This window comes from Erinaceus europaeus, chromosome 8, assembly GCF_950295315.1.
Source record: "Erinaceus europaeus chromosome 8, mEriEur2.1, whole genome shotgun sequence".
In the NCBI taxonomy this organism is placed as follows: Eukaryota; Metazoa; Chordata; class Mammalia; order Eulipotyphla; family Erinaceidae; genus Erinaceus; species Erinaceus europaeus.
Window position 1 is genome coordinate 125,270,644 of NC_080169.1, and position 13,401 is coordinate 125,284,044.

Sequence of the window (13,401 nt, forward strand, 5' to 3'; positions counted from 1 at the left end):
GGGACCGTGATCTCCATGCTGACCACAGATATAAGGGGAAGGACAGTGATCTCCATGCTGACCACAGATATAAGGGGAAGGACAGTGATCTCTATGCTGACCACAGATATAAGGGGAAGACAGTGATCTCCATGCTGATCACAGATATAAGGGGAAGGACAGTGATCTCCATGCTGACCATAGGGACAGGGGGAGGGACAGTGATCTCCATGCCATGACCCTGTGCCACATCCTGGCAGGGACAGTGAGTGAGGGTGGAGTGGTGTCCTGTCTGAGGGCCCCACCCTCTGTGCCTAGCAGCTGGCGCATGCAGGATGGATGGATGCGTGTGAGGGATGCAGTGTCCAGGCTGGTGTGCCCGCTCAGCTGCAGAGCCACCATGCAGGGCAGACACAGACTAGCTGAACACTTTGCACCAAGTTTTAGAGAAGCATTTCCTCGCGCTGTCTAAGCCTGCCGCTGCCGTCACCAGTGTCACCTGACATGACTCTGCTGCCGCCTCCCTAGGTCCTCCACCTGGAGAAGCCAGAGAGGACCCCAGACCACCAGCACTCGGCTCAAGTGAAGCGGCCCTCCATCCCCAAAGAGGGCAGGAGAGTCTCTGTTCGCTCCCAGACAGCTGCGTCCCCTGGTGTGACCAGCAGCAGCACAGCCCCATCCACACCTGTCCCCGGGGGAGGCCAGAGGCCAGGCCTGGACGAGGGGGCCCCGCCCACAGAGCCCAGCCCCCAGGGGCCTCAGGACCTGGGCAGGAGCTCCTCCAGCCTGCAGGTCAGCTCTGCCACCTACTCTCCCAGCCACCCATCCCTCAAGGAGCCCACGCCAAGCATCGCCTCCGACATCTCACTGCCCATCGCCACGCAGGAGTTACGGCAGAGGCTGCGGCAGCTGGAGAAGTAAGCGGGTAGCAGGCTCTGCGGAGGCCACCCATGGGCTAACAGAACTGAGGCTGTGGGAGGAGGGTCCTGGGCCTGGACTAGGCTGTGGGGCGAGGGTCCTGGGCCTGGACTAGACTGTGGGGCGAGGGTCCTGGGCCTGGACTAGGCTGTGGGGCGAGGGTCCTGGGCCTGGACTAGATTGTGGGAGGAGGGTCCTGGGCCTGGACTAGGCTGTGGGGGGAGGGTCCTGGGCCTGGACTAGGCTGTGGGAGGAGGGTCCTGGGCCTGGACTAGACTGTGGGAGGAGGGTCCTGGGCCTGGACTAGACTGTGGGAGGAGGGTCCTGGGCCTGGACTAGGCTGTGGGGCGAGGGTCCTGGGCCTGGACTAGGCTGTGGGAGGAGGGTCCTGGGCCTGGACTAGGCTGTGGGGGGAGGGTCCTGGGCCTGGACTAGGCTGTGGGTGGAGGGTCCTGGGCCTGGACTAGGCTGTGGGGGGAGGGTCCTGGGCCTGGACTAGGCTGTGGGAGGAGGGTCCTGGGCCTGGACTAGGCTGTGGGAGGAGGGTCCTGGGCCTGGACTAGGCTATGGGGGGAGGGTCCTGGGCCTGGACTAGGCTGTGGGTGGAGGGTCCAGGCCTGGACTAGGCTGTGGGAGGAGGGTCCTGGGCCTGGACTAGGCTGTGGGGTGAGGGTCCTGGGCCTGGACTAGGCTGTGGGGGGAGGGTCCAGGGCCTGGACTAGGCTGTGGGGGGAGGGTCCTGGGCCTGGACTAGACTGTGGGGGGAGGGTCCTGGGCCTGGACTAGGCTGTGGGGGGAGGGTCCTGGGCCTGGACTAGGCTGTGGGGCGAGGGTCCTGGGCCTGGACTAGGCTGTGGAAAGGGTCACTTGAGCCAGGTCGGGGGTTACGCTGCTTCATGCTGCACCTGGGAGGGCTGTAGTGGTCACACTCTGGGCACTAATGCCCAGCAGTCCTAGTTCTGAGTGAGCAGCTGATTGGTAAGATGAGGGAGGTGTCAGTGCCCACAGTGCTCATGCCTGCAGCCTTCCTGTGTCTGCAGTCATGGAGGGGCAGCTCCCTTCTCTCTGCTCAGTGGGAAAGTAAGTTTTAGACAAGAAACCCAGTTTTCTCAGGAGCCATATTTGGGGAGAAATGCAGGTGACCTGGGGGAGGGGCCACTGCAGTTGTGACATCTCAAGCCCTGCCACCCTGTGTGTAGCCGAGGGGAACGGGCTCTGGCATCAGTGGCCATCAGCAGCAGCTGTGCTGAGGCTCTGAGGAGGTGGATGTGGCTGTGACATGGGTTGGGGTTAGGTGCCAGCCTCTGCTTTGGGCCCCAGCTGGGAGAGCTTGTGGTGATGAGTGTGGCTTTACTGAGTTTTCATGGGGAATGTGAGTTCCAGGGCTTGCTCTGGTGATGCTCATTGTGATGCTCACTGTGCTGGGACTGAGCTCGGCTCCCACCTGAGTGGGACAAAACTCTGACTCTGCTTTGTTCCAGCGGGACGACCCTGGGCCAGTCCCCTCTGGGCCAGATCCAACTGACCATCCGGCACAGCTCACAGAGGAACAAGCTGGTGGTGGTGGTGCACGCCTGCAGGTGAGAGGCGGGCAGTGCAGGGGTGTGTACCTGCCGTGATTACATTCAGGGGCTGGTTTCTGTATAAACTCCCAGTCACAACCGTGGGCTGTGCTCGTCTCCTGCCTGATGCCTGCCCTCTGCCCTGTGCCCTGTGCTATAAGGAATCTGATTGCTTTCTCGGAAGACGGCTCGGATCCCTATGTCCGCATGTACCTGCTTCCAGACAAGAGGAGGTCGGGGAGGAGGAAGACACATGTGTCCAAGAAGAACCTGAACCCCGTGTTTGATCAGAGGTGGGGCTGCGTGGCTGTGGGGGAGCTCCTCAGGCAGCAGAGAGACATGCTGGGGGGAGAGGTGGGGCTGCGGGGCTGTGGGGGAGCTCCTCAGGCAGCAGAGAGACGTGCTGGGGGGAGAGGTAGGGGCTGTGGGGGAGCTCCTCAGGCAGCAGAGAGACATGCTGGGGGGAGAGGTGGGGCTGCAGGGCTGTGGGGGAGCTCCTCAGGCAGCAGAGAGACGTGCTGGGGGGAGAGGTGGGGGCTGCAGGGCTGTGGGGGAGCTCCTCAGGCAGCAGAGAGATGTGCTGGGGGGAGCGGTGGGGGCTGCAGGGCTGTGGGGGAGCTCCTCAGGCAGCAGAGAGACATGCTGGGGGGAGGGGGTCTCATAGAGTGTGTTCAGGGCTCACTTCCAGGTACCAGCTTAGGACTCAGCTCAAGTTCAGCTCAGGACTCAGCTCAGCCCAGCTTGGCTCAGCTCAGGACTCAGCTCAGGACTCAGCTCAGGACTCAGCTCAGGGCCCAGCTTAGAGTCCAGCTCAGGTCTTAGCTCAGGACTCAGCTCAGGGTCCAGCTCAGGACTCAGCTGAGGGCCCAGCTCAGGGTCCAACTCAGGTCTCAGCTCAGGACTCAGCTCAGGGCCCAGCTCAGGGTCCAGCTCAGGACTCAGCTCAGATCTCAGCTCAGGGTCTAGCTCAGGTCTTAGCTCAGGGCTCAGCTCAGGACTCAGCTCAGATCTCAGCTCAGGGTCCAGCTCAGGTCTTAGCTCAGGGCTCAGCTCAGGACTCAGCTCAGATCTCAGCTCAGGGTCCAGCTCAGGTCTTAGCTCAGGGCTCAGCTCAGGACTCAGCTCAGATCTCAGCTCAGGGTCCAGCTCAGGACTCAGCTCAGATCTCAGCTCAGGGTCCAGCTCAGGTCTCAGCTCAGGACTCAGCTCAGGACTCAGCTCAGGGCTCAGCTCAGGACTCAGCTCAGGTCTCAGCTCAGGACTCAGCTCAGGTCTCAGCTCAGGGTCTCAGCTCAGGACTCAGCTCAGGACTCAGCTCAGGGCTCAGCTCAGGGTCCAGCTCAGGTCTCAGCTCAGGACTCAGCTCAGGATTCAGCTTAGGTCTCAGCTCAGGTCTCAGCTCAGGTCTCAGCTCAGGACTCAGCTCAGGTCTTAGCTCAGGTCTTAGCTCAGGACTCAGCTCAGATCTCAGCTCAGGGTCCAGCTCAGGGTCCAGCTCAGGACTCAGCTCAGGACTCAGCTCAGGTCTCAGCTCAGGACTCAGCTCAGGGTCCAGCTCAGGACTCAGCTCAGGTCTCAGCTCAGGACTCAGCTCAGGGCCCAGCTCAGGGCTCAGCTCAGGACTCAGCTCAGGACTCAGCTCAGGTCTCAGCTCAGGATTCAGCTTAGGTCTCAGCTCAGGTCTCAGCTCAGGTCTCAGCTCAGGACTCAGCTCAGGACTCAGCTCAGGTCTCAGCTCAGGGCCCAGCTCAGGGCCCAGCTCAGGGTCCAGCTCAGGGCCCAGCTCAGGGTCCAGCTCAGGTGTCTGCTCAGGGCCCAGCTCAGGGTCCAGCTCAGGGTCCAGCTCAGGTCTCAGCTCAGGACTCAGCTCAGGGCCCAGCTCAGGGTCCAGCTCAGGTCTTAGCTCAGGACTCCTCTCAAGGCTCAGCACGGATCTCTTAGCTGTGGCCCACCTGCTCCTTTTCACTGAATTGGAAATCCTGGTTGGGAATCTAGTGCCCATGTTGAGGTGTTCTGTAACAGTGTTATAATAAACCCAGTGACAGCATGAAATAGAACATCCAGGTGACACAAGAGAGTGAGCCCAGCCACCTGGCAAGGGGGTCTCCCCACCAGAATCCTTCATGTGGCTCAGGCTGTGCAGGCCTCTCCTCCCAGGCAGCTGCCTCCCTCCCCCAGGCTGGCCATTGCTCGGGCCGTGTCAGAGGATGCCAGCTGGCCTGGTCCCTTCCTGCCCACCTCTTCCGCCACCCCACTCAGCTGCCAGCAAGGCCAGGCCCCGTTTTCAGAGAACCCCCTCTGGACGTATGGGAACCTCAGCCTCGGGCCATTCTCAAGTAGAGACTGGAAAATAGTGAGGACACTTTAGAATCTTCGTGAAATGCCAGGCTTGACATGGAGCAGAGGGACTCGGCTTTAAAACAAACAGTTATGCCAGAATGTAGGCAAGTCAGGAGCTTCAAGGAGCATCCTCTTGTCCATTTCAGCTTTGACTTCAGCGTCTCCTTGCCTGAGGTGCAGAGAAGAACCCTGGATGTGGCTGTGAAGAACAGCGGCGGCTTCCTGTCCAAAGACAAAGGCCTCCTGGGCAAAGTCAGTCTGAGGAGTCCTCACACCGCAACAATGAGCTCTCAGATCCCAGAGCCCGCAGTGGAGAGGGGGCGCCTGCCTGAGTGCGGGACAGGCTCGCCCACATGGAGACACCTGTGTTCACATGTGCTGCTGGCACCTCAGTCACGCCAGCAGCATGAGCACACAGCTGAAGCAAAGCTTATTGCTCGGAGTCGGGCGGTAGAGTAGCGGGTTAAGCAAAGCACAAAGGGCAGCATAGGGATCCAGGTTCGAGCCCCCGGCTCCCCAACTGCAGGGGAGTCGCTTCACAGGCGGTAAAGCAGGTCTGCAGGTGTCTGTCTTTCTCTCCCCCTCTCTGTCTTCCCCTCCTCTCTCCATTTCTCTCTGTCCTATCCAACAATAATGACAGCAATAACAGTAATGACTACAACAACAAAAAAGGGCAAGAAAAGGGAAAATAAATAAATATTTTAAAAAGTTAAAAAAGAAAGAGAAGCTTGTTGCACAAGTGCCGCACTGACAGGAAACACAAAGGCGCCATCTTGAAACCCACAGTCTGTGACAGTCCTTAGGCTTTGTTTCCCAGCTCCCTACTGGCCTCTGTCCAGGTCAAGTCCTGCATGGCGTGTGTCCCTAACAGGGCGCTTAGGGTCCTGGCAAGCACACCCTTGAGAGCGCACGTTACCACGCGCAGGGACCCGGCTCAGACCCTAGTCCCCATCTGCAGGGTGAAGCAGGGCTGTGAGTCTCTCTCCCTCTCCCCCTCCCCTCAGTTACCCCTTCACCCCTCTCAATTTCTGTCTGTCTTCACCCAGTAAGTAGATAGATAGGTGCTTAGAAGCTCGGTGAGGGGAGAGCTCAATGCCGGAGCCTTTCCCGGATAATGCCCATAGGCTCTGCAGCCATGCTGGGATACCCTGCAGCAGCCCAGCGGCATTCGCCCAGGCTGGAGGGTAACTGGACTGGGAGTCCAGGAAGCGCTTCTGGGTGCAGCCAACTGGCTCATGGGGCAGGAGAGAAAAGAGGGTGTGCGGTGAGGTTTCCAGGCAGCTTCAGGAACATTAGGTGATGCTGAGTCAGCCACGTCCACCTCAGAGAGGCGTGACAGGGCTGGGTGGCGCCCAGCTGAATGCACATGCTACAGGCTCAGGGACCCAGCTCTCCTGCAGGGGGAAGCTTCGCAAGTGGGGAAGCAGCACTACAGGTGTTTCTGTTTGTGTCATCCCCCCGTCTTACCCTCCCCTCTCACTTTCACTCTGTCCTATCAGATTTTCTTTAAAAAGATCAGAGAGGAGGGGAGGACAGAGTAGAGTCTGGAAGGACCTGCCCCGTCCGCACTCACAAGCTGTTTTTGGCCCACAGGTGTTAGTCACCCTGGCCTCAGAAGAACTTGCCAAAGGCTGGACCCAGTGGTGAGTGTCCCCACTCAGACCCAGGGGTGGGGGCCTTGTGTGTGGACCGGCAGGGCCACAGCTGATCGGCCTGTCACCCTCCTGTGCCCTCCCAGGTATGACCTGACTGAAGACGGGACCCGGCCACAGGTGGTGACATAACTGCCCTGGCGTGGAGAGCCCGGGACACTCCTCAGACACCCACTATTTTTATACCTTCTGTGCTGAGTTATAATAGCCAAATAGTTTTATAAACATGGGGCTTTGGGGCGGTTTGGGCCAATATTGTCATTAAATTTTGTATGTTAAAGTTGCTCCAGTATTTCACCACTTCCTGCTGACTGGACAGCAGGGTGGCAGTGAGCGGCTGGGCTGGAGCTCCTTCTGTGCAGAAGCCGCCACTGTGCGTTCTGTTATTGCCTTGTTTGTAAATCACTGAGGTACACTCTGCCTTGTAAATAGACTCTATTTTTTATAATCTCTATGCTGATCTGAATTCAGAAGAAAATGAATCGAGAAATATATATATGTTTATTTTCTTCTAAAGCTTATTAAGTTCATATCAGACAGTTCTGTCTTTGCAGAATAATGTCCTGTGACCTATTTGGTAGTGTTTCTTTTAAAAAGAAAAAGGCTAAAAGTATATTGCAGTCCATACTGAAACAAAACATTTGACGAATGATCTCATAAAGTTATCCTGCTGCGAAGTGCTCGTGAGGGGAAACACTGGGGTCCTCTAGAGTAGTCTGCACTGTCCAGAGGCTTGTCAAGGCTCCGACTACGGAGTGGACTAATGTGGGATTTCCTACATGAAGTGAAATGTCTTAACTTTTAGTTGCTTGTCAGGACTGTTCGTGAAGTAGTGCACGGATACACGGTAAGACTCTTCCTGGGGCCGGTGCAGGCAACCTGCCATGTCAGCCCCTAGGCTGAGGGACAGTGGTCACTGCTCGATTCTTCTCAGTCCGCTGTGGACAGCAGGCTCATGCCGTCTTCAGGACCAGGAGCCAGACTAGGAGAGCTGGCAGGTGACTTTAGCCAGTGGCCTGTTCAGCACTGTGAGTGTGACCGCAGCACAGGGTAGGTGGCCAGGCTGGCCCTCACCTCTCTGCCTGTCTACACAGGCCCCAGACATCCAAAGGGCCAGCATGGCCAGCGAGCAGCATTTCCTGGGCCTCTCACATCACGCCTCCACTGTCCTCTGTGTGGGGCTGTTGTTACACAGTTCATATCTCACAGTAGTCTTTATTTTAGGTTTATGGAAGCATGTTTATACACACAGGATTCCCAGACCTCTTGGCAGCGGGGCTGCAGGGCTGTGCCTGCTCATAAAGCAGGTGCATGGGTGTAGATGTTTTCTGTGTTCTGGGTGGCAGGGTCCAGGGGCCTCCTGAAGTCATGGAACATTCTAGAATGGGTACAGCAGGCCTTCTGTGTGCTGAGCAGTGTGCTGCAGGTGACTTCCGTGGCCTTCAAGACATCCTGCGGATTCCCTCCTGGACCCTGGGCCTCCAGCTTGTGTGGCCAGTGGACCGAAGTGCCTACCGTGGGCGCACACCTCCTGCCTGCATGCCCCTGCCTCCAGCCACACGCAGTCCACACTCGGAGCCCGGTTCGCCAGTGGCGGCGTCTGCAGCTCACCACACGCTCCGCTCGGCAGAGCCCAGTTTGACCTTCCTGCGTCCTGCTTGGGAAGCGGCCTCGGTGCCACTGTTCCTGCAGGAGGAGAGTTCTACACCCCTGGGCTTGTGTACACAAGGCCTCGCTGGACCCTGGCGGTGAGGGGGTAGTGGGTGGTCACTTGCTGAGTCCCGTGCCTGCCCTTGATGTCTGCTGAGGGACGTCTGCCATCACCCCTAGACCAAGTGATTGGCGGCAAATTCCTAGACACGTGTTTTCAGCCCATCCTGAACCTGTTGGTACATGTCACTGGACTGAATGCTTTAAACGGTCAGCAGAGTCCATACAATGGAAGCTACAATACCCAAAGAAAACCACTGAGCAGCCCACACTGCTCCTGGTGGGTGCCAGCGGGCTGGAGGGAGAGGCCTGGCTCCCAGCTGTCCTCACAGGAGACACCTCACATCCTAGGTGCCCTCCAAGGCCTGGCACCCCAGCCTGACCATAGGGAACACCGATTTCCAGCTCTTGGTTATGCTTCACAAGGAAAGGGGGCTCCACCTTGCCAACATCCAAGAAACCGGCTGTGTGATAGGATTGGGGTTGTCTGTACACATAGTTGTTGGTTTGTCCTGTGCCTTAAAGTCTGAGAGGGAGTGGGGAGGAAGATAGGAAGGAAGGACAGACAGACAGAGCTGCTGACTTCAGGTCCCAGACTCAGATGGAAGCAGCCTCTGCCCTCTGTGCACCAGGATGCAGCTCTGTGGTTGCGTCCTGCGGGGCTCCTCCTCCTGCCAGCCACAGGGTGACCCTTCCGGAGCCCTCGGCCGCACACAGAGTGGGTGACGCTGTGGGACTGGATCCCGCCGGCCACCACTGCACATGGAGAAGCAGCGGGTCTTCCAGAATGTCCTTCATGTTCTGCTCATTCTACACAACAGTGCATGTATTTATTCAATAAAGCTTTTATGTCAGCTCACTGTTTTTGTTTTTTTTAAGAATTTATTCATTTATTCATGAGAAAGACAAGAGGAGAGGAAGAACCAGACATCCCTCTGGTGCATGTGCTGCCGAGGATGGAACTCAGGACCTCATGCTTGAGAATGCAATACTTTATCCACCGCGCCACCTCCCGGACCACAGTTCATTGGTTTTCAGTTTTGCTGTAGCCAGATCCCCACTCAGCTGTGGCTCAGAGGCCTTTGAAGCCTCAGGCAGGAAGGTCTCCTACAGAACCGCACACTGTCTTGCTGGCCCTTCAGCACGTCTCCAGTCCTTGTTGCTTTTAGTGTGGCCAGGAGGTGGCCCGGTGAGCAAGCTGATGGAGCCCAGGCACGAGGCCCAGTTCAGCCTCAGCATCATTTCCTTCTCTGGCTTTCTCATTAATACGTATTGAGGGCTGGCGCATCTGATTAAGCACACACAACAGTGCACAAAGTCCTCGGTTCAAGCCCCCGATCCCCACCTGCAGAGGGGAAGCTTTACAAACAGTGAAGCAGGGCTGCGGGCGTCTGTCTCCCTCTCTATCTCCCCTTCCCACTCAGTTTCTTTCTGTCTATCCAATAATAAATAAAATATTTTTAAAAACTAAGTGGGGACTGGGCAGTAGCATAGCAGGTTAAGCACACATGGTACAAAGCACAAGGGCTGGGAGTATAAGGATCCTGGTTTGAGCCCCTGGTTCCCCACCTGCAGGGGGTCGCTTCACAAGTGGTGAAGCAGGTTTGCAGGTGTCTGTCTCTCCCCCTCTCTGTCTTCCCCTCTAAATTTCTCTCTGTCCCATCCAACAACAACAACAGTTATAACAACTACAAGGGCAACAAAATGGGAAAAATGGCCTCCAGGAGCAGTGGATTTGTAGTGCAGGCACCAAGCCCCAGCAATAACCCTGGAGGCAAATAATAACAATAATAAAACTTAGTAAGTAGGGAATCGGGTGGTAGCGCAGCAGGTTAAGCGCAGGTGATGCAAAGCACAAGGACCGGCATAAGGATCCCGGTTCGAACCCCAGCTCCCCACCTGCAGGGGAGTTGCTTCACAGGCGGTGAAGCAGGTCTGCAGGTGTCTGTCTTTCTCTCCCCCCTCTGTCTTCCCTCCTCTCTCCATTTCTCTCTGTCCTATCCAACAACGATGACATCAACAACAACAACTACAACAACAATAAAAACAAGGGCAACAAAAAGAAAATAAATATTTTTTAAAATCTTTTAAAAAACAACTTAGTAAGTGGGGGAGAGAATATAGTGATCATATAAATAAGTATACAGAGAGAGCAAGCTGGTATGTAAGTTAGGTCTTAATTTCCTTTATTTTTATTTATTTTTAAATAACGAGGCAGAGACAGTGTGAAAGAGACCACAGCACCAAGGCTCCAGTTTGGCAGAGGCCAGGCTCGAACCTGGGCTGCACACATGGCAAAGCAGCGCACTGTCCAGTGAGCTCTCGTGCCAGCCCGCGTTGTGCTTTAGATGTGTTAGAAGATGTTGGCCACTTTCCTCCAGCCATCATCTGAGGTTGGCTTCTCTGCCCAGCTCAGCCTCGGGGTGTGCACCAGCTCTTCTGAATACTCCGGCGGGCAGGCCGTGTGCAGGCGCTCCCTGAAGGAGCAGGCTGACGGGAGACGGGGGTGCAGGGCACCCATTACAGTCGAGGCCACACCCTCCACGTGTTGATGTAGCAGGCGCACGCCCCTGCCCGTGACCTCACTGTCCTCTCTTCTTGGCCTTCCCACAGCCCCGGCATTAACAGGCAGATGGACGAGGAGAGGGATAGGGTTGTGGAAGGTGGGAAAACAGTCAGTGAAAATCTGGGTTTTAAGAAAATGCCTCACAGGGCACTTAAAAAAAGAAACACAGCTGTACAGCCTCTGTCCCCAGGATGGACTGGCCATTACCGAGGAGCCAGAAGACTCAGAAGGAAGCAGCAGCACAGAGGTGACAGTGACAGCCGACTGCCAGCCGCCAACCCTCTTTGACCCCCAGCCCCCTTAAACAGAACTCGGCCCCTCGGAACCCAGCATTTCACAGGAGCCAGTCTGAGCGCCAGCGTCCTAGGCCTGGTCCTCCCTCAGTCTCGGGTTTCTAACTGCTGGCCTGCCAGGGTGCTGGGAGTTCTCACTGGGAAGCCCCTGCAGCCCTGCCCTCAGCGTCGGTGACCTGAGCTGAGCACCTTTAGCTCCTGGAGCAGATGCTAGAGCTGGAGGACAGGCTGCGAGTTGGGCCTCTCCTGCCATGTGGATTCTGACAAACCATCCACATTCTGTGAACATTCGGTGGCCACAGCCCCACACCCTCACATGGCCCCAGACCTCCCAGTACACCTACTGCTTCAGCTGAGACCAGCATCTGGGTCTTCACACTTGGCAAACCTCAGCTCCTCCTGGGGAAAAACATGGCCGACTGCACCTTGGGCTGTGTCCACACACTGAATCGGTGAGACAAGGCTCTGCCTACAGCTGTACGGGTCTCTGCCCGCACTGTCCCTTCAGAACTAGGTCTCTGTCCCTTCAGAGCTGTGTGTCTGTCCCCTCAGAGCTGTGTGTCTGTCCCCACAGAGCTGGGTGTCTGTCCTCACAGAGCTGGGTGTCTGTCCCCACAGAGCTGGTTTCTGTCCCCACAGAGCTGGTGTCTGTCCTCACAGAGCTGGGTGTCTGTCCCCACAGAGCTGGGTGTCTGTCCCCTCAGAGCTGTGTGTCTGTCCTCACAGAGCTAGGTGTCTGTACTCACAGACCTGGGTCTCTATCCCCAGAGACTGGGTCTCTGTCCTCAAAGAGCTGTGTGTCTGTCCTCACAGAGCTGGGTGTCTGTCCCCACAGAGCTGGTTCTCTATCCCCACAGAGCTGGTGTCTGTCCCCACAGAGCTGGGTCTCTATCCCCACAGAGCTGGTTCTCTGTCCCCTCAGAGGTGGTTGTCTGTCCTCACAGAACTGGGTGTCTGTCCTCACAGAGCTGGATCTCTGTCCCCACAGAGCTGGGTCTTTGTCCTCACAGAGCTGGGTGTCTGTCCTCACAGAGCTGGGTGTCTGTCCCCACAGAGCTGGGTGTCTGTCCCCACAGAGCTGTGTGTCTGTCCCCACAGAGCTGTGTGTCTGTACTCACAGAGCTAGGTGTCTGTACTCACAGAGCTGGGTCTCTATCCCCACAGAGGTGGGTCTCTGTCCTCACAGAGCTGGGCGTCTGTCCTCACAGAGCTGGGTCTCTATCCCCACAGAGCTGGTTCTCTGTCCCCACAGAGGTGGTTGTCTGTCCTCACAGAGCTGGGCGTCTGTCCTCACAGAGCTGGATCTCTGTCCCCACAGAGCTGGGTCTCTGTCCCCACAGAGCTGGGTGTCTGTCCCCTCAGAGCTGTGTTTCTGTCCTCACAGAGCTGGTGTCTGTCCTCACAGAGCTGGGTGTCTGTCCTCACAGAGCTGGGTGTCTGTCCCCACAGAGCTGGTTCTTTGTCCCCTCAAGGCTGGTGTCTGTCCCCACAGAGCTGGGTGTCTGTCCCCACAGAGCTGGGTCTCTATCCCCACAGAGCTGGTTCTCTGTCCCCTCAGAGCTGTGTTTCTGTCCTCACAGAACTGGTGTCTGTCCTCACAGAGCTGGGTCTCTGTCCCCACAGAGCTGGGTCTCTGTCCCCTCAGAGGTGGTTGTCTGTCCTCACAGAGCTGGGTGTCTGTCCCCACAGAGCTGGTTCTTTGTCCCCTCAAGGCTGGTGTCTGTCCCCACAGAGCTGGGTGTCTGTCCCCACAGAGCTGGGTCTCTATCCCCACAGAGCTGGTTCTCTGTCCCCTCAGAGCTGTGTGTCTGTCCTCACAGAGCTGGTATCTGTCCTCACAGAGCTGGGTCTCTGTCCCCACAGAGCTGGGTCTCTGTCCCCTCAGAGGTGGTTGTCTGTCCTCACAGAGCTGGGTGTCTGTCCCCACAGAGCTGGGTGTCTGTCCCCACAGAGCTGTGTGTCTGTCCCCACAGAGCTGTGTGTCTGTACTCACAGAGCTAGGTGTCTGTACTCACAGAGCTGGGTCTCTATCCCCACAGAGGTGGGTCTCTGTCCTCACAGAGCTGTGTGTCTGTCCTCACAGAGCTGGGTCTCTATCCCCACAGAGCTGGTTCTCTGTCCCCACAGAGCTGGATCTCTGTCCTCACAGAGCTGGGTCTCTGTCCTCTCAGAGCTGTGTGTCTGTCCCCTCAGAGCTGTGTGTCTGTCCTCACAGAGCTGGGTGTCTGTCCCCTCAGAGCTGTGTGTCTGTCCTCACAGAGCTGGGTGTCTGTCCCCACAGAGCTGGTTTCTGTCCCCACAGAGCTGGGTGTCTGTCCCCACAGAGCTGGGTGTCTGTCCCCACAGAGCTGGGTCTCTATCCCCACAGAGCTGGTTCTCTG

General features: G+C 57.2%; 2 protein-coding genes across 5 annotated transcripts in view; both read left to right on the forward strand.

Moving 5' to 3' along the window:
* Window positions 1–9,020, forward strand: part of ESYT2 (extended synaptotagmin 2) — a 97,230-nt gene extending 88,210 nt beyond the window's left edge. For all 4 annotated transcript variants that reach the window (XM_060196870.1, XM_016194534.2, XM_060196872.1 and 1 more), the window contains 6 exons: window positions 508–896; window positions 2,379–2,477; window positions 2,621–2,752; window positions 4,946–5,051; window positions 6,393–6,442; window positions 6,538–9,020. In XM_060196870.1, coding sequence (XP_060052853.1) covers window positions 508–896; window positions 2,379–2,477; window positions 2,621–2,752; window positions 4,946–5,051; window positions 6,393–6,442; window positions 6,538–6,583 — 822 coding nt within the window. In that variant the 3' untranslated portion in view covers window positions 6,584–9,020. The remainder of the gene's footprint in view (window positions 1–507; window positions 897–2,378; window positions 2,478–2,620; window positions 2,753–4,945; window positions 5,052–6,392; window positions 6,443–6,537) is intronic.
* LOC132539836 (secreted protein C-like) lies at window positions 2,914–4,878 on the forward strand. Its single transcript, XM_060195761.1, has 2 exons — window positions 2,914–2,928; window positions 3,599–4,878. Exons 1-2 carry the CDS (start codon window positions 2,914–2,916, stop codon window positions 4,487–4,489), a joined length of 906 nt encoding a protein of 301 aa, XP_060051744.1. The 3' UTR covers window positions 4,490–4,878.
* Window positions 9,021–13,401: the final 4,381 nt, after the last annotated feature.